A 25,068-nucleotide genomic window follows, 5' to 3' on the forward strand; every position below is an offset into this window, starting at 1 on the left:
GCTGGGTACAGCCCACAGCCCCTTCATCCCCACAGCACACACCCTCAGGAGCCACCACCCCGTCTCCACTCTACATCCCCGGGAAAATGTCCCCACATCCCGTCCCCTCAGGGCCGGCCCTATCCCCACCCCACATCGCCTCAGCGACGGCCCTTTTCCCCCGCGCCAAGAGAACAGCCCTCCTCACAGATCAAACCCCCCTCTGAAGAACAGCCTCGCACTCGTATCCCCACTCCGGCTCTCCCCTCAGGAATGAATCCCTCCCTACACGACATGTTCCCTCAGGAATAATCCCCTCACACACGCCATGCCGGCAGCGCCCGCCCCCTCACGGTCGCGGCCCCGCCCCTGGCCCCGTCCCCTCAGGGCCGGCCCTATCCCCACTCCACATCGCCTCAGCGACGGCCCTTTCCCCCGCACAAAGAGAACATCCCTCCTCAAAGATCAAAGCCCCCTCTGAAGAACAGCCTCGCAGCCGTACCCCATTGCGTGTCTCCCCTGAGGAACGAACCCCTCCCTACACGGTGTGTTCCCTCAGGAATATCCCCCTCACACACGCCATGCCGGCAGCGCCCCGCCCCTCACGGCCGCGGCCCCGCCCCTGGCCCCGCCCCCCCCCCCCCGCGCTGTTCCCGCCCTCCCGCGCGGGACGCGGCAGAGGACGCGGCGGCGGCGGCGTGGGAAGATGGCGGCGGCCGCGGCGCGGAGCAGGTACGGGCACGGCGGGGCTGGGGCTGTTATTGTCGCTGTCATTGTTGCTGCCACTGTCTGGCCCCGGCAGCCCTGTCTGACAGCCGGCACCCCGCGGGGGAGGAGGAGCCGGGCCGGGGGCCGCAGCCGCCCCTTTCTCGACCCCCTCGTTCACTGACGTTTCCCTAGCGCGGTGAGTGCGGTTGTCTCTGCAGCCTTGGCCCTGCCCTTGGCATGGGTAAGGAGCCTTGCCCTCCTTCTCCAAGCTGGAAAGGAAGATAAGGGGTTCAGGTATTTTAAGAACGAGAAGCGTGTGGCCCTGTGCAGTTCTGGCTGGGTTTGCAGTCCGTAGCTGTCAGAGTGGAAGTGCTGAGCAGCAGTCGGTGGATGGGGAGCAGCTGCAGCCCCTCGAGTTATGCGATCCGGGGCATGGCTGGGAGCAGGGGCACCTGGCCGGGCACTGAGGAGTTATCTAGAGGAGATATCCTCTTACGGCTTGTGCTTTTCATAGCAACCAAACGGCTTAAGGAATGCTGCTTCTCGGCCACTGTTCCCTGTTCTTGAATAGAACACACAGTCCCCTTATTCCCCCTTCTCTCTCAAAACCTGGAGCAAACACCTTGTGCACAGCGTTCTGTTCTGTTACCTCCAGCCCCAGTGTTGTCCCTCGTCCAGAGATGGCTGAAGACACAGAGGGGCTGCAGTTAACAGGGAATTTCTTGGCAGTTCTTTCTCCATCACCTCCAGTCAAGTGGGAGAGGCAGGGGGTCAATACTCCAACTTGCATTTGTACCCACGAGGTCGGGCTGTCAGGAGCAGGGAAGGTGAGACTGTTTTTAGTTTTGTTGTCTTTGCCTGGTTTTAGGCAGGTTTCAGAGTACGATGGAAACTGATTTTTCAGTGTTGGACACCAAAAGCAATTTTGGTAAGAGCTTAGGGTTAGGTGTTGTGTCCTTCACTGAGGAGGTACCGAGTCCCAGTGCCCTGCCCTGCCTCAGCAGTGGGAGCAGCTCCTGGATGCTCCTGTGAAGCCAACACAACTCGTTCTGGCTGCATTTTTGTATACACTAGTATGTAGGAAGGCCAATAAATGTCTCAAATACTAATGCTTTAGGCTGCAGTTAAGTTTTAATAATGTTTTCCATTACTTTTTAGGATTTGAAAACTCTTCTGCTAAATTTAAGTCTATTGCTAATTCGATTAGTTCTTTATTTCTTGACTCCCTTAGAAGTAGCCCACAGGCTCCCAGCTTACTGATGAGCAAGTGCTCCTTTTATCCCAAGTGTTTTAATATGTTGTAAAACAGGCCTTGTAAGTGCACAAATTAGTGCAGGCCTGGTATGACCCAAGAACATCAGGTGACCTCGTTCATGACAAATCCCAACGTGTTGCTCTGTAGAACGTACAGGTTCTGTATGTTCAGCACTTTTTCTGTCTTGTAATGAAAATAACATCCTGGGAGATGATGCAGCAGTGGGGCAGGTTTAGCACGTGGGTACAAGAATGTGGGGCTTGGGGAGGGTCTGTCCTGTCACATTTGGGTTAATGCAGGGATTTTAACAGAGAACATGGAGCTGAAGGGCACACTGAGATATTCTGACACTGTTGCAATAGGGATAAGAGAAAACTTTAGCTGTTGGTCATTGGCTGATGTTAAAGCATAGTTACGAAGTGTGCTGACATAATGGTGTGACTTCTAGGTAAGAAATCTGTAGATTCTTCTTTGAAATAAAGGGATCATGCCTATATGTAACTCAGTAGGCACCTAAAATTAAGTCTTTAAACTCTTAATAATCACTTCCTGAGGTTGAATGGCCCCAAATGATGCAATAGCTTGTAAGCTAGTGAAGTAATTGTGTCCTCCCTCCTTGTATCTGATTAAGAGCAGATGAAAGGCCAGAGGGCAGATGAAGACATCCCAGCTGTGGCGTTGCCTCCTGAGAGTGAGCAGGTTGCACAAAGATCTGGTTCTTCCTAAGGGTCTGAGCCTGTTGGGGTGAGAACTCTGTCCCTCTCCTCCCTGTGATCCTGTCTGACAGCAGGATCATGCTAGGCCACAGTCAAATACTTGTTTAAACTTGCTTATTTACAGACTTGGAACAGTTCTTGTACAACTGGATGTCTGCTTGTCAGATTTATTATCAACATGAAATTAAACATTATTAAACACACAAAAAGTCCTGGGTGAACCCTTTTTCTATATTGGCCAGTTCCAAGTCTATTTTAGGGATTTTCAGAGGGGCAGAACCACTCTCACTGCAGTTCACCAGTGAACAGGGTGGTAAGGTAAATTCTAAAGAAGAGCTGCTGTGCCTGGCAGCCTTTTTACTTTTTCAGCTACAGCACTTGGTCTTAGAAATGCCATTACTTCTTCATAGAATCCAAAACTCCCCCATGCACTCTTCCTCCTTCCCACCAGGATGATAAGGTAAAACATGAACCAAATCCACCAAATCCTGAGTGTCTCTCTAGACAGTTGCTGTTGTAGGAGGTTCTTAAATGACACAGTTGTAGCAGCCCAGTGGAAATGGAATAATCCCAAGTATTTAACAATAATTATAAAATTTACCACTCCATTTGCATTTTAGAGCTCCAGACAGGCCAAGATACAGTACATGCTGATAACATAAATAAAGGACTATTGGCAAGATCAGCATCTACAATACTCAGAAAAGTATCACTGTTACAGCAGCCCAAGAGGAACATGTCAATATTTGTTAAGAAAAAGAAAATACAAAGATTTATCTTTAAATAAATACCTGCAGGAGTAGTTGGATTGTTGGATTTTTCAATTTTTTTTTAAGAAAGGAGTAGACCACAGGGGACTAGGCTCAGTGGAAATTTTATGATAACTTGAGTAGACTTTTCCCTCTGTTACTCAGCTGCTAAACATTAGATGGTCACTATGCTGAACTACTGAAATATGCATTATTAGACATTTGTACTTCAGCAGCCACTTCTTGTTTGTTGTATTTCAGCTTGCTGTGCAGCTGTAACCTGCTGGTGCAGAGGAACCTGTGTGTTAGAGCTGGAGTCCTGTGGAAGCAGCCTCCTTCCAGGACATTCTTCAGTGGTAAGTGATGGGTTGTAGCTACAAGTTATTTTAAACTCAGGGTCACTCACAGTTAATCAAATTGTGTCTCATATTGGGAAAGATAATTTTTTTTAAATTAAAGGAGTGGGAGTCCAGCATCAAAGACCAATTAATGGCATTTCCTTAGACACAAGCTTGCAAATTGTGTTTTCCACATAGTAAAAGAAGTATATTTACCTTTTTAACAAGATTCATTATGAGCTGTTGTTGTTTGTTGCTTTCAAACTTTACAAAAGCATCTGAAACTTTTTCTAGTGAAGATGATTCCTGCATAGCAAATTAAAACCCATGAGTCATAGGTTTATTTTTCTTAATTAATTTCTGCACTTTAGTTAGTTTTCTCAGGAGTCTAGAGCTCAAAAATTATTTTTTTAAAAAACACAGTATAACTTACCAGAAAGATTCATGTTAGGGACAGTGTTTTTACATTTTAAAAAACCCACTTAAATGAACTTGATGAGCAATAATTTGTGTACTTTCCACACCTACTGAAGTGACTGACTGGGAAAGGCAACATCAAACTTCTGCATATTTATAATATTCAAATGTATTACCTGCTTTGTAATGCTACTCTTACCAGGTGTTCACCTTGAAAAGTCTGAGAGATTCAGATTTCAGCAGTTTAACAGCCCTATAAGAAAGAAAATGTATAAATATCCTTTTATGTTTCAGTCTGTACTTATAATTTTAATAAATCAGGGAATCAGAGTAGGTTTACATGAAATGTTTAGGACTTGGTTAAAATGGTACTTGCACTTGATGTTTCTGTAGCTGGGTAATGCTGTGAAGATCAAATATTACTGTTTGGTTTTAAGGAATATTTGTAAACTTGTAGCATGTGCATTGCCATATATTAGTGTCACAAATAATAGTCTTCAATTTTGGTTTCCTTGCCAGCTGAACTATTGGTCCCATTTTCCAAAACCATTTCTTTGGGTTAACTGGCCTGTCCAAGTGCTTTGTCTGGCATATCATATATGGATATTTATTATTGAAAAATATGCTTACACAGATGAATAAAACAGCAGGGCTTTGTTGTCTATAAATCAAAGTCATTACAGAAAAAAAATTTGCAAGTTGAGACATAATGCGAAGTTGTTGATCACAAGGAAGGAAAAGTCATTTTAGTCAAAATTAGCTTTGAGTTTTGAACATCTCAATGTTTTAGCCTGACATTTTCTAATTAATTGATATTTTAGAGTCTGATTTGGATATAAAGGAAAGATAACTCTTCTCTAATTTTATCTCTGTCCCTTATAATGGCCTCCTCTAAGTGTTTGTGTCATGTCCTGGAAGAAATTCTTAATTTGGACAGGGTAATGAAGCAGCATTTATGTTACTGCATCTACCATTTATGCATCTGGATAAACTAGCAGCAGTTATGCATCTACATAAACTAGAGCTCTCCTGCCATTATTCAGTTTCCTTTCTCATCCTGAATTTTCCACTTTCTGAGGAAATGTGTCTTTTTCACCTGTTCCAGAGAAGGAAACTGTTACTAATTTTTATTCTCCTTTGCTGAATATACTCAGTGTTCAAGAGAATTCTGGAAGAGTTTGGCTTTATCTGTGAGGGCTTCAGATTTAGGGTAGTATCTAAAAATGTTATATTAGTAAATTGACAGTCCTGCACTTGTTTCTGGTGGCTCTTGTGCCAAGGATGAGCTCTCCACACACTCTCATGGTGCTTTCCAGGGAGCAGCAGCAGCATCATTAGAGAACACAGTGTTCAGCTGAAATCTGAGCAGTGCCAGCTGCCTAAACCTGGGTCTGCTGCCAGAATCAGTAACTCCTGTTCTTGTCTTAGAATTTGTACACTTTGTGTGGGAAAGGTGTGGAATTTTGTCAGGGCAAATAAGCTTGACAGTGGCATGTTGGATGCCTTTGGAATGATAATGTTTTGGACACCAGTTACAGAAGTGTTGTTTCATTAATGCTGGAGATGGGGAAAAGTCAACTCTTCATTTATCAACAACTTTAATTGTGTTTGCTGTGGCTTGTGGAACACCCCATGGTTTGGTCACTGTTACAGGAAGAGAAATGTTCACATGGGTGTAATCAATGCTCTTGAAACAGAAACTGCCTCTCTCTGGATCCAAACCAGAAAAAGCTGTTCTTGCTGAGGGATTTTGGTTTGGGAATTTGTGAGATTGCTGAAATAGCTGGGCAGCTTTGCTAACTTACAACCAAAGATGTGGTGGAAGGGAGTTAAAGGCTTTAGGGCTAGAGTATCATTGGTCTGTGTACAGACATTTCTGTTGAAATAGTGATACAAAGTTGAAAGGTTGTAGAGTCTTTGTAAATTCAAGTAAGTAAATCTTTTTAAACATTCAGCTGTTCTAAATGATCCCTCTCCTTTCCTGAGCATTGTTCTTTAGGAAAGAATAATTTTAGAATCATACCTGTAACTGTAGTTGCTGCCTTGTTGTTTTTCTCCCCCAGAAAAGAAAATACTTTTTTTCTTAAAGAAAGAACAAAGCTGGTTTTGTTTTATGGTGCATTTGGGATATGTAGCAATATTTTAAATCATGAGTGTAGGAAAGAAATTATTAAGAAATATTATTTTGATAAAACAAAATGTGGACAAGAATTACTTTTATTTGGCATCTTTTTGGAGCATCATGGCTGAATGCTTCTAATCAACTAAATTCCTTAGAACTAAAGCCTTCCAGACTTCAAAACAATTGTGCTTTGTCTCTATGTGTGCCTAGAAATAGAGTTGGTGTTGGCTGAATTCTTTTGGTTGCTAATGCATCCTTTCATAGTCAAACCCTAAGAAGCCTCGCTTTGGAGGAAGTTAAAGTTAATTTGGTTTGATTCTGGTGCATGCAAGTTAATGGTTGCTGTGAATCAAGTATTGGTTCTGGGCATTTTCTGCCAGGTAGTGACTCCTGCTCATTGCTGAGAACTGACTGGCTGGCAGACAGACCTGAGCAGCACAGTCTAATACTGACTGAGCCCTGGACAGATTTGTTTTCTCTGAAGGTTTTGGAAGGGAAATACTCCCACAGCTGTGCCTGCCCCATGCTCGGTCTGTTGCTTAGTGACCACATTGTGTCCTTGTAGCTCACAGTGACTGCAAGGCTGGACTTAGGCAGGAGGAGCTTGGTATTTACTCAGTAAAAACCAGATTTAATACTACACATCTCTTTGTTTCATGTGGTGACTTGTATTACAGCAGAAATGGGCCTATTTTCCTGTTACCCCACCTACTCTAAAACAGGTCATCATTTCCTTCCCTCTTCCAGTTAGCTGTACAGTCTGGGGATTCCCTAACTGTAGTGAAAGCTTTAATGACTGAGAAGCACAAAGCTTCACTGTGGTACAGATTATTCCCCAGCAAATTATTATTCCACACAGTACCAATGTTCTCACAGCTGGAAACTGATAGTGCTGTCAGACACTAATTCTGTGTATTTCTCCACAGAGCTTTCAGGGAGCACAGTTTATACATACTTTGGGGAGAAGAAAGTTGGAAGCACATGGGGTGGCAGGGACAGGGATGAGGTTAAAACCTCAGATGACCAATTAGTGTTGGTCAGTTGAGTTACAGTAACTTGGTAAACTGCAATAACTGGAGTACTCAGGAGCATCTGTACATACCTTCTGTGACAGATTTATTTTCTAATCGCATTTTCATCACCCCAGCTCATATCCCTCACTGCACAGGGTTGCTTTCTCTTTCCTGTGTAGCTGTTCTCTTTCCTGAAGTCTGGGATTTTCTGTTACAGACAGGAAGAAGCTTCACACTGCTGCAGTGCGCCAAGTCTTCCGCCTGCGGCCCTTCCATGTTCTGGTAGCTACAGGTGGAGGATATGCAGGATACAGAAAATATGAGGATTACAAACTGCAACAGCTGGAGAAGAGGGGCATAGAGGTGCCTGTGAAGCTTGCAAGTGAATGGGAGGTAAGAAAATTGGGGCAATTTTACTTCTGCCACGTTTGATGCAAAGCTCCTTTGCTTCCATTTCAACACACGAGTCTTGAATTTGCCTCTATTGGCAATGTGTTCTTGACAGCTCATGGAACTAAAATTTCTGTCACTTCAGTAACTCATTTGGCTGAAGTCATGATACATTAGCAACTGCCAGCAACTCCTCCATCTTTTAGTGTGGCTGACACCATATGTGCTTTACAAGAAAGCTGAGATGGAATGAATGCCTGGTTAATAAAAATTTACCTATTTCTTGAATGAATATACAGCAAGACCTTTTTTTCATAGGTTTTTTTTTTTCACTTAGGTCTGTAATTCCTCTTGATCCTGAGGGATTTTTGCCTTTTCCTTTTGGATTCCAAGGAGTTGAGAAATTATTGTGGAATTGCAGGTGGTGTGTATGGTGTTCATAGGTCAAACACCCATTGCAGCATTGAAGTAAATACTTCATGACTTCCTGTAGCTACTGTATTGCCTTTGAAGTATAAAGTATTGTTCAATTCCATGTTGAACAATTTAAAATACATGTGGTGTTCTTCCAAATAGCCAGATGAGTGCCTGCTTCAGTGTCACTTCTGAAGGCAAGGAGTTAAAGATTGTAGGATTGTAATGTTGTGTAGGAGATGCCTCAGTGTGACCTCTGGCACTGCAGTTTCTTTGCATTCCTGAGCACACTGCTGGTGTGTGAGTGATTTGGCCACATGCCTGTGGGAGACTAGGCTGGAATCCCTAAATTTCAGTAGTGACCAAAACCAGATATGATCCAGACAGTCCAGATGCTAACAGCTTAGCCTGTGATAGCTCCTCAGGAATCTGTCTGTAAATCTGTCTCCTGTATATTCTTATCATGCTGAAGTTTGTTTCAAATGGGTTCTGATTAAAAAAAAGAACTGGTAAGTGTCCACAGAGGATTTATTTAACATGGCAATGTCAATTCAATTTTGATGCTTGAAAATGAATATTCGTTATTGTTCATACTTTTTGGTATGAAATTGGGTAATTCTCTTATTGCATTTGCCTTCTTTCATTATACTGATATGCTGATTTGTTATTATTTGGTGAGACTAAGAGTGTTGCTTTTGATGAAACAGCTTTAAAGGATTTGGTTTTTACAGTGGGGAAACACACAAAGAATTTCAAACTGATAAGCAGGGCCCCAGATGCAGCAGACCCCAGTAGGAGACACTAACAAGACATCCCAGTCCTTCCTGATGTGTTTGAATTGTGTGGGAGGGAAAGAAAGCTCAATAGTTATGAGGAAAAAGAGAAACTATGGTCAGACATTGCAAGAAATATTCCAAACAATGAAGGATTCAAGAAAAATAAGAGCTGCATTGTTCCTTTTATTGTAGACTGAAGTGGGATTTTTGCTGACCTATCATTTTCCATTGTTTTGGGTTTTTGCATCACTGGGCTCACGCTAAGGGGTGTGGAAGGGGGGGGTGTTGTCCTGTTTTTAGGGCAGAATAAGCCTTTGCATAGGCAAAGAGAGACCAAGTGTGATTGAATGGGCTTTGAAAGAGTAATGCAGAACAAGGAACTGGTGCATGTGCCCTCACTGCCCAGCCTGCAGCCCTGAAGTGCTGATTCCACAGGGGAATGTGGACCCTCTTCCACCTGCCAGCTCTGTGTGAGGCACATTGCCCTGCTTCTGAGAAGACAGATATTAAAGGTATTAACCCTGCTGGCTGGCAGGGGAGCTCCCCTGTAGCAGAGGTACATGCTGGGAGCCTCACTGAGGTGTGCAGCATTTTTGACTCAATTACAGTCAGTACACTTGTGTGGTTTTGTTTTGCTTGCGCGTCATAAAAGGATGGGGCAGAAATTAATCTGGTGCAAGTCAAGTGTCCCTTAAGTTTCTCCACAGGGAAAGACAGAACTACTGTTTCTTTAGCACAGACCTTTTCTTTGTGTCATTTTCTTAGAGACATTCTGTCACTAATAGCTTGAGCTGATTAACGCCTTAGTGTCTCCTACTGTGAATACCAGTGGGGATCAGCTTTCATTTAATTAGATGAGGTAAAGCAGAGGCCTTGGAGGCAGACAGGTAGATGTTTATCAGATGGATGGAAGCTTATTGTTCCAAATCTTTGCTGTCACAGAACATTTCCTGGCTGGGATCTGCATGCATGGCATGCCATTCATATGCTAAGTAGGGACACTTTGCTTCTTCTTACCTGGGCACCAGGGCACTGTTGATACAGGATCCAATAATTACTGTGGGAAAGCTTGGCCAGAGGGGGGGTTTGGAGGAACACAGTGAGCAGATGAACCAGAGTTTTGAGAGTGGAACTTTGAGAGTGTCCTTTGATCCTGTAGTTTGTTCTGTTCTGTGTAAGGAAAAAGCAGTGTTTATTGGAGCGACATGTGCCAGAAAGCACAGTAAATGTCTCTGGAAGTGAGCTGCAGTGTTCAAACTGCAGCTTATTGTTGTTTTAAAAACAACTTAATTCACCAGGAAAGTGTTTGAGCATAGGTTTAGGAACTGGATTCTCAGAATTAAGAACAACAGTCTTTCCTACTGATGGCAGGAAGTGCTTCTATTTATGTAACAGAGGATACTGAAGCTCATATGGCAGTACAATACAGAAGGTGCTTTTCTTGGCCCAGAGGAGACATTTAGTATTATGGTAAGAGGTGTGTTTCAAGTTCAGGAAAGAGCTAATAATGAAAGAATATCTGATTTTTTTTTTAATTCGACTTCAGAAGAAATATAATCTCCAGTTGGTTTCGTATTCCTCATTCTTGCTCCCAGATTCTGGTGCTTGGAGTTTTATTGAAGCATCTATGCAATTACAAAAAAATTCTTGTAAAGCGGTTCAAAGTACACAAGAAAGATGGTCAGAAAATGTTCAAACCAGTGACATTTCAACAGCATCAGATTGTGTAAAGGCTGCAATGGTGTAAATGTTTTTCTCGGTTGTCTTGGCAAATGGAACCAAATAAAATCAGTTTGGGTTTGTGGGTTTTTTTAAAATCTAAACAGTGGGAAGAACTTTTGACTAGATGAGTCTGTTCTGTCTCGTGCAATTTCCTGTGCATCTTCCTGAGCGCCTTGCTGAGCTTGTGGAGCACTTTAGCTGAGCTTTTCGGAAGCAGTTTGTGAGACTGGAGCACGCTTTGGTGCTTTGGCTGCCAGTGCCTGTGTGGGATTGTGTTCCCGCACCCGGACACGCGGTGGGAAGCTGTGCAAGGCACAGAATCCGCATCGGTGCCTTGCTCCCCGACAAGTCTCTTTCCGCGTTGTCCGGGCCAGCGCTCTTTGGGAAGCGCTGATCCGCAGGAGTGCCTGACCCTTGTGGGCAGCCCGTGTTGCGGAGCCCCTCCGCTCTCTTCCTTTGCGTTTGTGCTGCCCTGGCCCCTCCTCCAAGGGAAGGAGCCGCCGAGCAGCGCCAGTGGCTGGAGCCGGGGCGGGGCAGGGCCGTGGGCCCGCGGGGTTCCTTAAGGCCGGGCCGGGCCGGCGCTGCCCGGAGCGAGCGAGCGGAGCGGAGCGGAGCGGGGCGGGGCAGGGCAGGGAGCGGCTGCCGGCGGCGGGAGGTAGGAACAGGACGGAGCGGAGCTGCGGCCCCTCCGCTCCCCTGCCCCGAGAAGGGGCCCCGGGGGCGGGATGGCTGCGCTGCCGTGGGTGGGGGGTTCGCAGTGCGCTGAGCTTTGTTCACGTGTCTGAAAACTGCTTTGAAAGGAAGGGTCGGTGTCGTTTTGGCGATTGAAGGCGGAAAGCCGGGACGAAGGAGACTTCCCTGGGCATCAGGTAAGGGTACCGGACCGCAGGGCAGATGTGCGAGGGCTGGCGGCCAAGGGGTGATTCACTCTGGCTTGCTGGAAGTTTCAGGTGATGTTCCAAAGTCGACTCATGAGTAATCTCTGAGTATATTTAAGCAGAATGAGTCTGCTGGACCAGCCTTATCGGAGTCCAGAGTCCCGCGGGGCGGACGGGGGGCCGAGGAGCCGCCGGGGCTTTTGCGCAGTTTCCGCCGGGTGCAGCTCTGTGGGGAGGATGTAACGCGGCTTCTGCTTCCTTTAGAGACCCTTTATGGAGCTGAGAGTTTGCTTTACTGATCTCTTAAACTAAAATAATGGGACGATAGTAGGGGGTGTTGTTCTAAACCGTTAATTGGAAATTACTACTACAAGGTATTAAAAGGATGCCATCAAATTTCATGTCACTTTGTAAATAAATAAAGCTTTGTCTCCTTGCTTCACAGAAGATCTTTGAGTCTGTATAACAGGCTTTTTGCATAGAATTCAGAACCCAGTCGTCCAGTTAGACTATCCTAAAGTACTTCTTTTTCTCCCTGCTCTATTTATACAAAGTAACTGAAACAGCATTGTAAAGTTACGGGAAAGCAATAAAAAGGTTTTTCCTAATACACGAAGAGAAAATGTATAGAAAGGCTTTTCCAATCAAGAAGTAAAGCATTTCAGCCAGTGCGGGTAGGTGCAGCCGAGCCCGATACATTTCATTAGGCAGCGCTGGTCAATCGCGAGCGGCCCCGTTGGAAAACTCCCGGAGAGCTCCCGAGGGCGCTGCCCGGCAATCCCGCGGCCCTGGCGGACGCTCGGCCGGCGCTCAGGTTTCCAGCGGCACCGGGCGGTTCTGTTGTGTTCTCCGAGTCCGGGAGTCCTGCCTGGGTGTGGAGTATCCAGTGTTTGTCCTGCCGGGCCGCCTGCCGAGAAGGTTGGGTGGGAGCAGGGATGAGATATTAATATCACTGTGATATCAAACAGTGACTGCTGGGAAAAGAACGGGAATTAACAACGGACACCAGTACCTCGCCCCTGAGTGCAAGACAGTAGTTTTTGCTGGCACTCGAGTACAGCACTGGGATGTGTTCAGGGCATTTTTTAAACAGTAGTTCTGTGACCAAATGTAGAAAGTTTGACCAGAGGGCTTTGAGCACTGACCAGCACATTCCAAGCCTAATGATTCATGCTTACGGTTTAAAACCGAGGCTGCAGGTTTGCAGTTCAGTTGCACATTAGTCTTTCTTGCAACTGCCTTGCTGTGTCTTTTTAAAACTTGAGAGAAGGATTTGAGTAGTTCACTATTTGACAAGTAATTAAAAGAGGTCACTGGATTTGATGCTTATTTGAGCTGACAGAGTAGAAGCTGTGGCATAGCTGGCAGATTAGCAGTTCTCTATGAGATAATTCTCTATGGATTCATACCTGCTGCTAACTGCTGCTTTATTTGCCCAGAGTGGATTCTGGGTGAGTTCAACAGGTGAGGGAGTTTGGGAATGGTCTGCAACCCCTACAAACCAAACATTTTAAAGATTTTTGTCTAAGCTGACACAGGCTGCGGGCACTGCCTGCACCCCAAGAGGTCCAGCTGTTGAGATGCCAGTATATGAGTTCTTCTGTCATGAGCTGTCTGATGAGCAGTTCTTGTTCCTTTCCCCATGGAAAGCAGGTAAATTGAGGGTGGATTTTTCATTTCAGCCTTCTTACACTGTAGGAACTGCATGTTACTTCTGGGGCAGCCACAGCAGGCATGTCAGCACCTCAGCAGGACTCAGGTATTGGCATCCTGGTGAATGTCATGAGGGGAGCAGAACAGAACTTCAGAGAAACTTCTTTCTTGGCTGCACACAGTTTTTTTAAGAGGTGGAGAAAAAAAATCTTGTAACACCCATGTTTTTCCTTTCCTGGAGAGGAATCTCACTTGCCCCACATTTTTTGTTTTGGACTGAAAGGTGGTACTACCCCCTTCATCAGGCTTTAGAACATTTCAGTGTCTGTTTTTTTTTAGGGAGCAGGTCAGCTGTTTATCTGGGTACATGCTTCCATAGAATTATGGTTACTCAGTGAGAATATAATAATTCCTTAAAAGTGTTTTGAGGGGTAAAATTGGATTTTACTGGAAGAGCTTGTGGGTTACCTCCCTTATCCTGAAGGGAAGAACACTGAAGTAGATGTGATGTGTTTGCTCTCTCTCCGCAAGGGTGAAGGTTGCACGGGAGGAGAAGGGATGGGGAGCAGGGTTCCACCCTGGCTGCAGGAGCTCCTGGGCTGGGTGCTCTGCTGCTCCTGCCCAGCTCCAAACTAATTTGCTCCCCACAGTTCTGTGAACACACGTGTTCAGTGTGAATAATAATTGTCTTGGTCAGATGAAGTTTCTTTTGAAACAATGTTGTCGATTTAGCTTGTTGCTGTTTAAAATTAAGTATTTACTAATTTCTGATGTTCCCGAAGTAGCTCCCCTGTGCTCCTTGTTGCTTTTCTTTGAATTTTGATAGGATTTTGGCTAGCTGCTTTCAGCGTTTTACTATACAGATGGCATCATTTTTGTTGTGTAGGAGTTTCTTGTGCCAGCCAGAGAAAGACTAAATGATATTTTAAATAGGAAAACAAAAAGAGTTGGCACAAAGCTCAGGGAGGAAGGAGTATGTTTTGAGTGCTTTCACTGAGCTTAAATTTCCCTTCTTTCAGTTAGCTGGGTTTCTATTTTAATTTACAGTTGTTAAAATTCAGCTTGAACAACATGCACACAGGTCTTGGAACTTCCTGACACACAGAATACCATATAGAAATTTTCTACCTGAGAAAAATACTCTAATGCAGGCTCCCCAGAGGTGTGTCTAGGGAGTATCTGTAATATTTGGAGTTGAAGGCCAATCAAAATACACAATTACTGCTTGAATATTTTCCTTTTGAGGCCTCACTGGGATGCCATTTGCTAGTTAATTCTAGCTTTTCCTGCTGGTCCTCCCACTCCTCCTGCATTATCCCTGTTACAATACAAGCCTTTCCCTCAGTCAGAGCAACAGTGCTCTTTTTCATCTACTCTGTCAGCCAGAGAGTTTTCACAGTGCTTAGAAGGCTTTGGAAACAAGGAGGGTTTTTTTTAATTTGTTTTCAACCCAGCTTTAGCAGAAAGCAGAAGTGAAATGGAACCATGAGAGAGTCAGCCCTGCAATCGTTCTGAGTATTTGGTTTAATCTTGAGGTGAGATGTAGCTATCTGACTTCCACTTCTTCAAGCAGGACTCCCTTAACAATCCAAACCCAGTCACACGAGATTCAGAAAATCTATGTTTGAGGTGTGTTCTGTAGGATTAAAGTGGGAAATGTCTCTGTATATTTAGAATGCTTAGATAGAAACAGTGCAGCCTTTGGTCTTTAAAAATCAAACCAGCTACCAAACACTTTCCTACTGTTTTGTATTTTAGTTCTACTGGACATAAAAACTGTGACAGTACTGAAAGTCACATAATAGGCACATAACACTTCTTTTATACCCAGTTATCAAGCTGGCCCTAAAACTGCCTTTTTTTGTATGTATCTGGTTATTTGTTGAAGAATGTCCATTACCTGTTCCCTTAACTGAGTGTTTTTAGATGGAAGCAGATTTCCGCAGATGGATGTTTGTGTCTGGCAAGAGTTGTAAAATAGAAAGACATTCCTTTCTGTTCTGTTTTGTTCTTTACAAGCTGGACACTAAGAGCAGGAAAGGATTTTTGGTGCCCAAGAGTCCAGAACTCTTAGCAGCAGCTGCTGCACTGCAGAATTGAAGCTGGGAGTTATCTCCTCCTCCTCCTCCTCTTCTCCGCCCCACTCCTCCTCCCAGCCTTGCATTCAGGCTGGCGCTGGGATGAGCTGTGCAAGGCCAGCTGGCTGCTCCTCTCACTAGAGCACTGCTGCCCAGCAGCCTGGGACACACTGCAGGGTGTTTTTTGGGGAGTTGGGCTTCAATGGCCACCCGGACTAGCAAGAAGCAAGGACTGCTCATATGGACAGCTCATTTTTATCGTGTGCAGAGTCGGCTTTGTAGTGGGATGTTGAAATATGACACAATGCCTGTTTGTTTGCAATAGCTGCAACTCTCGTAGCAGAGATTCAAGTGGGAAACAGAGAGGGAATCCAGAGCCAAACCAGCGGGGGATTTAGGAACTGTGACGCCGAGTCCTCTCTCCTATACCGGAGCAAGCAAAGGAAAGAGAGGTAGAGGAAAAAAGACTGAGCCTTGCAACAGCCGTCACCCTGACGATGTGTCAGTCAAACACCCTGCAGGGACCAGAGCTGCACACAGGGAAATGGTGAGATGCTACAAAGCTTTATCTAACCCTCCACCCTCTTGCTACAACCTCCGCAAAGTTAAAATTCATGTCCGGAGGCTGCGTTCAGGGAACGGCGGCAGCAGCAGCTGTGCCGGGGACCAGCACCCACAGCTGGAGAGTCCAGGCCCAGCTGGCTCTGCTGGTGGGACACCAAGTAGGAGAACTCGTTTCAGGTACTGTTCAGTATTTTCTGCTTTGCAGGAGTGGTGACTGAGGCGGGAGGGAGGCTGGGAGGGTTTCTGGGCAGAAGGAGCGGGAGCCATCTGTGAAGCTTTTGTTTGGCCTAATTACTATAAAGCTCCTTATACATTGTATTGGCAGAGAAGGGCATGCTGTTCCATGACAAGGGGAATGGGGAAGCTTTCATTCCTTTCCCTTCTACTCTCTGTCACTAGGAGAATGGAAAAATTAGTTGAGGGGCCGCTCTGAAACCAGGCCAAGGCAGTGAGAAGCCCGAGGGCTCCAACGCGATGCAGCTCTGCAGGGATTGGTCCAGGAGCGACTGCAGTGAAGGGGGGGAGAGCAGCAGGAGGGGGAGAACGGGACCCAACCCGGCTCCTGGCCCGCCAGCCCTGCTGGGTGGTGGGGATGGGAGGGAGAATGTGAAGTGTCCCTTCCTATTCCCATGGCGAGTCAGTCCTACCTCCTGCTGAGAATCCTGCATTAACTCTGCTAAGACAGCACTTCTGCTCAGGGTTCTTTTTCCCTGTTGCATTGAGATGCACAGATCATTCTCTATTTATTAGTTCTTCAGGGGAAAGAAGTTGTGTTCACTGCAGAAAAAACATCTCTGAGCCAAAAGCACCATCTTGCATCCCAAAATGGTGACAGTTATACCTGCCTGATATTTTAATTCTGATTCTAGTTTTGAAAAGAATGAGTTGACAAGAAAACTTCCTTTTAAATTCTCAGCTTCTTTCCATCTTGGAAACACATATGCAGTATTTTGTAGTTCCTGTTTCATGTCACAGGATCCCTTGAGAGAGTGAGCTGTTGGGAGCAGCCAGACTGTGCCGCTTTGGTTTGCGTGCGCACGTCGCTGTGTCCTGCTTGCAGAACAGTCTCCTAACCAGGAGTTCAGACAGTCATTTCAATAGTTTGCCCTCAGGTAGACAGATTTCCATTTGATAATGTGACCTTGGAAATGCCAGTGGCTTTTTCATGAGTAGAAGCCACAGAATAAATGGGGACCCAAAGGGTTTTGCATCCAGACCTCCTGCAAGAGTCTGAACTGAGGCCCCTAATGTCTGTCCTCTGCTAAGAAGCTGAGCAGCTTTTCCCTGTGAGAGTTAGGTCAACTTCTCCCCATGACTATTTGTGCAAAATGAGGTCTCTCTCAGTCAGGACATCCATGTAACAAAAAAAATCAGAGATGCAGCTGGTTATGAGGGGAGTTGATTATTGGGCTACAGAGACTAGATTGTTGTGCAGTAGTAGAAATATTGGTTTTGTCCACATGTTCCCTATTCAGAACCAGGATACTCAGTGAAGGCTTTAAGACCTGGAAACTGGTCTTACCTTTAATTTTTGAGGGTGTCATTCATAAAACGTGACCTATGAGGGTGAACACCATTATTTGGACTTTTTAGATAAACTGTTCTATTTTGGGAAGGGGAAGAACCAATCAAAATAAAGGAGTAAAGACTTGTAGTATGAAAGATTAAGAAACGTTTAGCAGGAGTAACTGACCCAGCTGTCGGAAGCTGGTGGCTCTGCAGCTGAGATGCCTGACCCTCTGATGTTGTGTATGTAATCTTTCAGGTTGCAATTCCCCCAGCTGGCCCTGAGGCGAAGGTTGGGCCAGCTGAGCTGTATGTCTAGGCCTGCTCTGAAACTCCGTTCTTGGCCTCTGACTATTCTCTATTACCTTCTGCCTTTCGGTGCTCTTAAACCCTTGACCAGAGTGGGATGGAGGCCTATGAGCAGGGTAAGTGTGAGCAGCTCTCTCTCATGTGCCACATCTGGGAGCTGTGTCCTGGAGCTGGCAGCAGCTGGGGGGAGAGCTGCTGCATGCAGGGCAGCCTGCTGATCACTGCTGTGAAAGCAGAGTTGCAATTCCTGCTTCTTTTGAGTTTCCACTGTGGTTGTGTTGATCAATTGCCTCACAGATAAGTGACTTGTTCAGGAGCAGAGAATTATTTTGTCCTCTAACAGGCAGGGAAAGTCAACAGAAACTTCTGAAGGAATTCAGTCACCTCACAGTATCAGGGCTAGGACAAGGAAGACCAAACCTTTTGGCAAGTTCCTTTTCCTGGTTGAAATGGTCTCTTGTTTTTTGTTATTTTCGCACCAAGAGGGTTTGTTCCTCAAGTTCATTGAGCATTTGTAGTCCAGCATGTCCAAATGATACACAAATCTCTGCTCTGTCACTGCTGAGAGTGGGGTGTGGGATGCCTTGCTCGTAGTAATTCTCCCCACAAATCATGCAATTTCAGAATCCAACAACCAAGTAAGTATTTTGATTGCAAACAGGAACAAAATTGCCATTCTTAAGCCTATTTCATTGAACATCTGTTCTGTCTGATCCCATCAGCTTGAAAACCAGGCTCCATTGAAGAGAAGGGGCTGCTAGGAAATACTGCTTATGACAATTGGTGTGATTTTATAGGTGTATGTACATTTTTGATGTTGGTGGAAAACAGCTTTTAGAAATGAATACAGTACAGGGCATGTCAAATAAAATGGCAACATTTTTTTCTTCAGTATTTCAGCTTGTATAACATAAAGCACTGTTCATTTAGATGGTTTTATCTGAGTAGGATTAGGTTGGTACTTCCTTTCTGAAATATCCCTGTATGTACACAGGATGGTGATTTGTAAGTGAAATCTTAATTTGTTGTATTTGGTGTGACGGAGCCAGTGCATACTTCTGCTTGTGTTTATGGCTGTGTTTTGCAAGACTTAATCATGAAGGATATGATTGAGAACAAGTGACTCTCACTAAGAAAAATCCCAAGGTTTAGCCCCAAGTTGAATGTAGCTGTTCAAAAACACCAGTCAGCAGATCACCACTTCCTTTGCAAAACTGGTTTCAGAGTGTTCAGTTCCCTTGGTCCATATTCCCCAGCTTCCCCAGTTACATCATAGCCATGTGAGCTTCCTGGCTGACAGCAAGCACCACAAACCCCAGAAGAGCTGTCTGCTGGAATTATCAACAGAAAGATGTTGTCATCTCTCCACTTCCATCAACAGCAGATACCTCTTGCCAACTTTGTTTCATTTGTTTTCCTTGCTAAAACTTGGCTTTTGGTGCAAGTCCAGAGGTGTATTTCTACGGAAATAAAGGCACTTAATATTCTTGCAATTAGTAGCTCCCATTGTTGTGAGAGAAGGAATAAGGCTGGTATAAGTTTATACCTGTGTAGCTGCATCCAGTGGGTACATTTCTTTGATGGTACTTGTATACTCATTAGAGCATACAACATACAGTACTGGGTGTGGGAAGCACCCTCAGTAGCAGCTGCATCTGAGGAGTATGTCGTCCAACACTGAGAAGTCAATTATTTTCCAGTCAATTTTCATTTAGTTATTCACAAAAATTTATACACTGGTAATGTTAAGCCTTTCTGATTAGTGTTCTACTAGAATATGTGCAATGTCTCTTTTTTTCTGTAAGCCTCACATTGGGCAGTTTGCAGTAACTTCAGTGTGGAGCTTCAGCCTGCAAAGGAGTGGAAATTCTGGCTTCACTTTAAAGTTATATAAAGTTTCATCCTGTCTCTTGTCTGATCTCACCAGAATGGAGGGAATGACGATGAAGTGCAGTATGAATCTTTTGCTGCCTTAAAAGCTACATGAATTCAAGGGAGGGGTTTGCAGGAACAGATTGATCCTTCCTGTGTTATGGGGGGAAATAAGGAAGCCATCAGTGGGCAGAGCACTGACCTGCTGCCATTGTCCCCTCAGGTTGCCCTGTACAAGTCAGTCCCCACACGGCTTCTCTCGCGAGCCTGGGGCCGCCTGAACCAGGTGGAGCTGCCCACGTGGCTGAGGAAGCCGGTGTACAGCCTGTACATCTGGACCTTCGGGGTGAACATGAAGGAGGCAGCTGTGGAGGATCTGCACCACTACAGGAACCTCAGCGAGTTCTTCCGCAGGAAGCTGAAACCGCAGGCGCGGCCGGTGTGCTGCGTGCACAGCGTGGTGAGTGAAAGGGAGGGAGGGCTGCACCCTGCACTGCCACTTCCCTCAGCCCCCAGAGGAATGGCACTGCTGCATGAGGACTTAATGAACTGCTGACTGGTTCCCTTTTTTCTCTTTGCTGTAGATTAGTCCCTCTGATGGAAAGATCCTTAATTTCGGACAGGTAAAAAATTGTGAAGTGGAGCAAGTAAAAGGGGTTACTTATTCTCTGGAATCTTTCTTAGGACCTCGCATCTCCACAGAGGAAATGCATTTTAGCCAGGGTAAGTTCTGTGCCAGTTCTGCATTTATTCTGCTGTGCCCTTTCAGTGTTCTCAGAAATCATAAGAGAGATGACAAAATGTAACATTTTCTTGCACTGTCAGGAACAAAAGCAGGTCTGATTTTTGGTTTGTTTTATTTGTGGGTAACCATGTCACTGTTCTAGTTCTTTCTCACCAGTGGCTTTATGCAGTCATGCCTGGCTCATTCTCATTATCTGAACTGAGTTGCTTGGTGCTTGGTTCCTACACTTGACTTCAAGATCTGTTGCTACACCATAGCTGCAGCACTCCTGCAGTCACACTGAAATGGCCCCAAGCACTGGCTAGCAAAAATTCTTAACAAGATCCATGCTCAAGCACTACCCCTCTAATGACTGAGAGGACTCTTCACAAATTCTGTTCTTAAAGGACAGCTTTAGTAAAAATTCTGTTGTACTGGATTTCAGTTTCTGCTGTTTTGCTTAGGGAAGGGCAAACTCCAAAAGGAAATTTTTCACTGTCATTGAAACAATCCAGGATCTAATTTTCTTAGAAAGGAGCATTTGGAAATATTGGATTTCTGCATGAAACCTATGTTTTTGTAGTCTCACCAATCCACATGAGCTGCATTTAATCCTCTGCTATTGCACAGTCTAACACAGACTGCCTGGCTAAGGTAGATGACTTCAGGAGGAATATCTTTAACCCCTTCCTTTCCCTGCTTCTTCTGCAGCCCCACCTGGTAACTCTTTTCAGAAACAACTGGTCACAAAGGAGGGGAATGAGCTGTACCACTGTGTAATTTACCTTGCACCAGGGGATTATCACTGCTTCCACTCACCCACGGACTGGACGGTGTCACACCGACGGCACTTCCCAGGTTGGTTTCTGTTCCTAGGAAACAGCTGCAGAGCAGCCATGGAGGGAAGCACTGCTATGGGCCTCTGCACAATGAGACACACCAGTGCAGAAGTTGGACAGTAACACGATAGACAATGGTAGGAAAGTGATTTGTCTCAAACAGTAATGAGTTTTGCAGCTGTAGAGTTTACCAGAGCAAATCACATAAAAATGGTGAAAACAGTAATATTGTATTCAAACTGTTTGTTTGAAGTACCCCTTGATTCAAGCTGAGCTGATTTGTTCCCAAACACTGCTTATTCAGTTTGCACCTGAAATATAGATAGTTCTGTGGATCACATCTAAAGTAGCCTAAAGTATAATCTCTGCTTGTGCTAGGCAAAGAAAATGCAACTGAACAGTTGCACTACTGGAGCTGGGATCAGATGTTCTTGCAGATAAGAATATTTTACTTCTTGGTATCTAGCAAAATCATAAGTATTTGGATTTGGTTTCAAACACCATGAGAGAGAGAACTGACCCACCACACACATCCTTCTGTGACCCCTTTGTTTTCAGCACAGACTTCTCTTTCATTTGCTCTGCCTGGCACTTGCCTCTCTTCCTACAAGTAACTGACAGAGCTGTTTACTGGATCAGCTCCAGTTACACTGAAAACACCATCTGAGCAGCATTACAATATCACTACAAACCAGACAACCTAACCTGCATATTTTCTCATTTCTTCAGGCTCTCTGATGTCTGTCAATCCTGGAGTTGCTCGCTGGATCAAGGAGCTGTTCTGCCACAATGAACGGGTTGTTCTTACAGGTGACTGGAAACATGGCTTCTTCTCACTAACAGCTGTAGGAGCAACAAACGTGGGCTCCATCCGCATCTACTTTGACCAGGTGAGCAGGATCATAGCAGGCACCTTTCTGTTAATGGCTGAGGTTGATGCAGCATAACAAAATTTAAAAAGAAAAATTATCACCCTGAAATTAGGGTGTTTCACAGTACTGATATTCTAAGACTGATTTAAACAGTGTTGTCTCCAATATAGACAATTTAAAAAATATTCCTATTGCACCTTTGAACTGTGAGTTTGTGCATGGAAAATGTGTGAGTGTGTACAGTCCACAGCTGTGGTGATGAAGGAATACAGAGCACTGAAATCCTTCTCTTCTTCCTTCTCTGTACAGGACTTGCACACGAACAGTCCAAGTTACTCTAAAGGTTCCTACAATGACTTCAGCTTCATATCCAACAACAACAAGGAGGGAATCCCCATGAGGAAAGGGGAACATTTAGGGGAATTTAACTTAGGCTCTACAATTGTACTAATCTTTGAGGCACCCAAGGACTTCAGATTCAACCTCAAGGCTGGACAGAAAATCCGCTTTGGAGAAGCACTGGGCTCTCTATAGGAACTGTCTCAGCAAGATTTTCTATAAAAAGGGACTTTTTTCACACCACTGAGTGTTTCACTTATCAAGTTTGTATCACTCAGCAGGACCTGGGTGAGGAGGAAGAAAGATGTCACTGCTGCATTAAACTTGAAAATATTTGGTCTACATTTACCTGCTGCTGAATGTAGAAACTGAATTGAATGATCATGGATGTATTGGGTACAGCTGCCTTTAAAGATGTTGCCCATGGTGGTTTCAGGCCCACCCTGTGCCTGTAGTCTTTCATGTTCTGCCCTGAATGTGCCACAGGATAATTATGTTCTTAGAGCCTCTAAGTCCCTTTTAAGCCTTCCTAGGCAGGTGCAGTAGGAAAGGGTGGAGGCAGAGATTACCTGTAGTTAAAGGGACACTGACAGGCTGAGTCAGACCTTGTACCTTGTATCTACAGAATCTGATTTACAGACCTTGAGTAAAGAATATATTCTCATATTTATTTTATTCTAAGAAACTCCACCCAAATTACTAGATAAAAGCAGTCTCTGAATGAGACAGATGGCCAAACAGTGAAATTTGCTGGTGTGGCTTCGTGGCCCAAACAAAGCAAAATGTACAACAGTCAGTCAGTACAATGAGTGACACTCATCCCTCATCCTGAGTTTTGTACTGTTAAAAAACTTTAATTCTTTTGTCTGACATTGCTGCTTTAAAAATGGGCTTTGCAGTGTATTTTAAACCTGAAAACAGTGTCTACATTCCAGACAACAGAACTTGTCATCTTGCGATTTTCTTTTCTTTTTTAAAGACAGACAAAGCTCTGTGTCCTCTTCCTAATCCATGGTTTTATTTTGCTATTCCAGGCCTTAAAGTTTTTGTCTTTATGAAAGACAGTTAACTTCATCTCTTGGATTAAGGAGTTAGAAGACACAGGGCATATTTTTGCTGGGTGATGTGATGGCAACTAAAGTGTGCTTTTCCTTTCTGCTATGTATCTTGTTACTTTGTCACTAAATTCTTGAAGAATTAGTTCCTCTGTTAAAGGACAGCTTCAGCTACTTCAGGACCAATTTTTATTGTACAGAGTGAAATGCCCTATGCACTGACTGTGTTTAAAATATTTATGGCTTTTTAAAGAAATCCCGTGTTGCTTCCCAGGTGCCAATCTGGCCCTCCCTTGACTGGGCAACAACTTCATCTTATTCAAAATACAAAACAAAAAACCACACTGGCTCTGACTTGTACCCTCATACTTAATGCTAGGAATGTGCTGGGGGCTAAAATCTTTGTGCTGAAGCTTAATCCACTGTAAAATTTTAAAGCTTCTGCAACTTCACAGCAAGAAGAGTTAAAATCTCACTCTTTGGATCTACTGCATGTGGCACTGACAAAAACCACTGCCAAAGTGAAGAGGAATTGAGTTTTAAAGCAATGTATAAATTGTTTTTTGAGAATAAACTGTTTCAAGTCCCAGCACTCAAACATGATTTTGCTATCCAGAGCTTGTTGGAGTGGACACGCTTATGAAACCTGCCTTTGTGCTTTCTGAAAGATTTCTCCTACTACTTCCTTGCTTGAGCTACTTTTCTGCTACTTCAAGGAGATGACAGGCTCTGATCTCCTAAAGAAACCCTTCTTTGTATGCACTGCAGAAAATAGAATATAATTTTGTTGTACAAATGTCCAGTTTGCCAAGTCCTGTATGCTTAGCTTGTCATCAGGAAGGAAGGGATGATAAACTGCCTCTAAGTGATGCAGCCAGGCATGAGTCAGATGAGGGTGGCTGTTTGGGTGACAAGCAGGAGAAAATTCATTTGGCTCCAGGAGTCAGTGTTTCCTCACACAGGGAGGAGTTTGAAAGCTTGAAGTGGCTCTCAGCCACCTATCTTGTTAAAGTTCTTGGTATTAGCAAGTTTACTCCTGCAGCAGTATAGTACCAGATACAAGTCTTTTTAAGCCTTTGAGAGTGAGAAAAGAGTAAGGCAAATATCAGCTCTGAGAGGATAAAGTTTGGGTGAGCTTTTTGATTAAACTTCAGTGTCATGTTAACAAGAGAAAGCAAATTTGTTCCAGTGGATGAGAGAAAAAGACAACTGAATCTTTTCCTTCTTTTCCACTGGGGTCTATGACATCCAGACAGAGCCAAAGGAAGTTTAAGCTTTAATTTCTTCCTACTCAGCAGCATCATCCATAGTATCTGAAGGTACAGATTAGCCTAGTGATGGAGGATGGGTTGCTTGATGTTTGCTTTATTAGAAATCTCAGAAGGAAGAGAGGATTCAGCATGCAAGTGGCTGTTTATGATGGTTGTAATACTGTGCAGAGCGAGCTAATCAACCAACATTGCTTGTGATGCAGGGGCCAGCAATGCACCCCAGGAGTGAAAAAGTTCCTCGAGGGTACTGATAATGCTGTGAATTTCTCCTGCATGGAGAATCCATTTAATTCAACTGTATCAGTAGCACGGTATTTTTGTATGTCAAAGTGTATGACTTACTGACATGAACTCATTTAATTGCAAACATTTTGAAATAAAGAGTCTTATCTGTGTTGCTTATCTTTGTGGCATGACAGGTAACCTAAACTAGGTACTGCAAGTGCAGCATGAGGTAGGTGTAGCTCCAGTTTGTAACAATAGCTCCACTACAGTAACAATAAAAAAAG

At 44.4% G+C, this 25,068-nt stretch overlaps 2 protein-coding genes across 3 annotated transcripts; both read left to right on the plus strand.

Annotated features, from left to right (window-relative positions):
- Window positions 1–654: 654 nt before the first annotated feature.
- Window positions 655–15,595, plus strand: LOC128945009 (phosphatidylserine decarboxylase proenzyme, mitochondrial-like). Its single transcript, XM_054288540.1, has 4 exons — window positions 655–711; window positions 3,669–3,763; window positions 7,515–7,690; window positions 15,534–15,595. Exons 1-4 carry the CDS (start codon window positions 686–688, stop codon window positions 15,546–15,548), a joined length of 312 nt encoding a protein of 103 aa, XP_054144515.1. The 5' UTR covers window positions 655–685; the 3' UTR covers window positions 15,549–15,595.
- LOC128945008 (phosphatidylserine decarboxylase proenzyme, mitochondrial) lies at window positions 13,752–25,040 on the plus strand. Of its 2 annotated transcripts, none has more exons than XM_054288538.1 (7): window positions 13,752–15,949; window positions 17,538–17,703; window positions 19,683–19,919; window positions 20,044–20,182; window positions 20,895–21,041; window positions 21,752–21,912; window positions 22,204–25,040. In XM_054288538.1, the coding sequence occupies exons 1-7, from the start codon at window positions 15,753–15,755 to the stop codon at window positions 22,426–22,428; spliced, it is 1,272 nt and encodes a 423-aa protein (XP_054144513.1). In that variant the 5' UTR covers window positions 13,752–15,752; the 3' UTR covers window positions 22,429–25,040. The 2 variants fall into 2 exon arrangements, with proteins under 2 accessions (XP_054144513.1, XP_054144514.1); XM_054288539.1 differs by having other exon boundaries at window positions 13,753–15,755; window positions 22,204–25,039.
- The last annotated feature ends 28 nt before the right edge of the window (window positions 25,041–25,068 follow it).

The sequence above is a fragment of the Melozone crissalis genome, unplaced genomic scaffold (assembly GCF_028551555.1).
Source record: "Melozone crissalis strain CALT ecotype California unplaced genomic scaffold, PUWL_Pcris_2 ptg000063l_1, whole genome shotgun sequence".
NCBI classification, from domain to species: domain Eukaryota; kingdom Metazoa; phylum Chordata; class Aves; order Passeriformes; family Passerellidae; genus Melozone; species Melozone crissalis.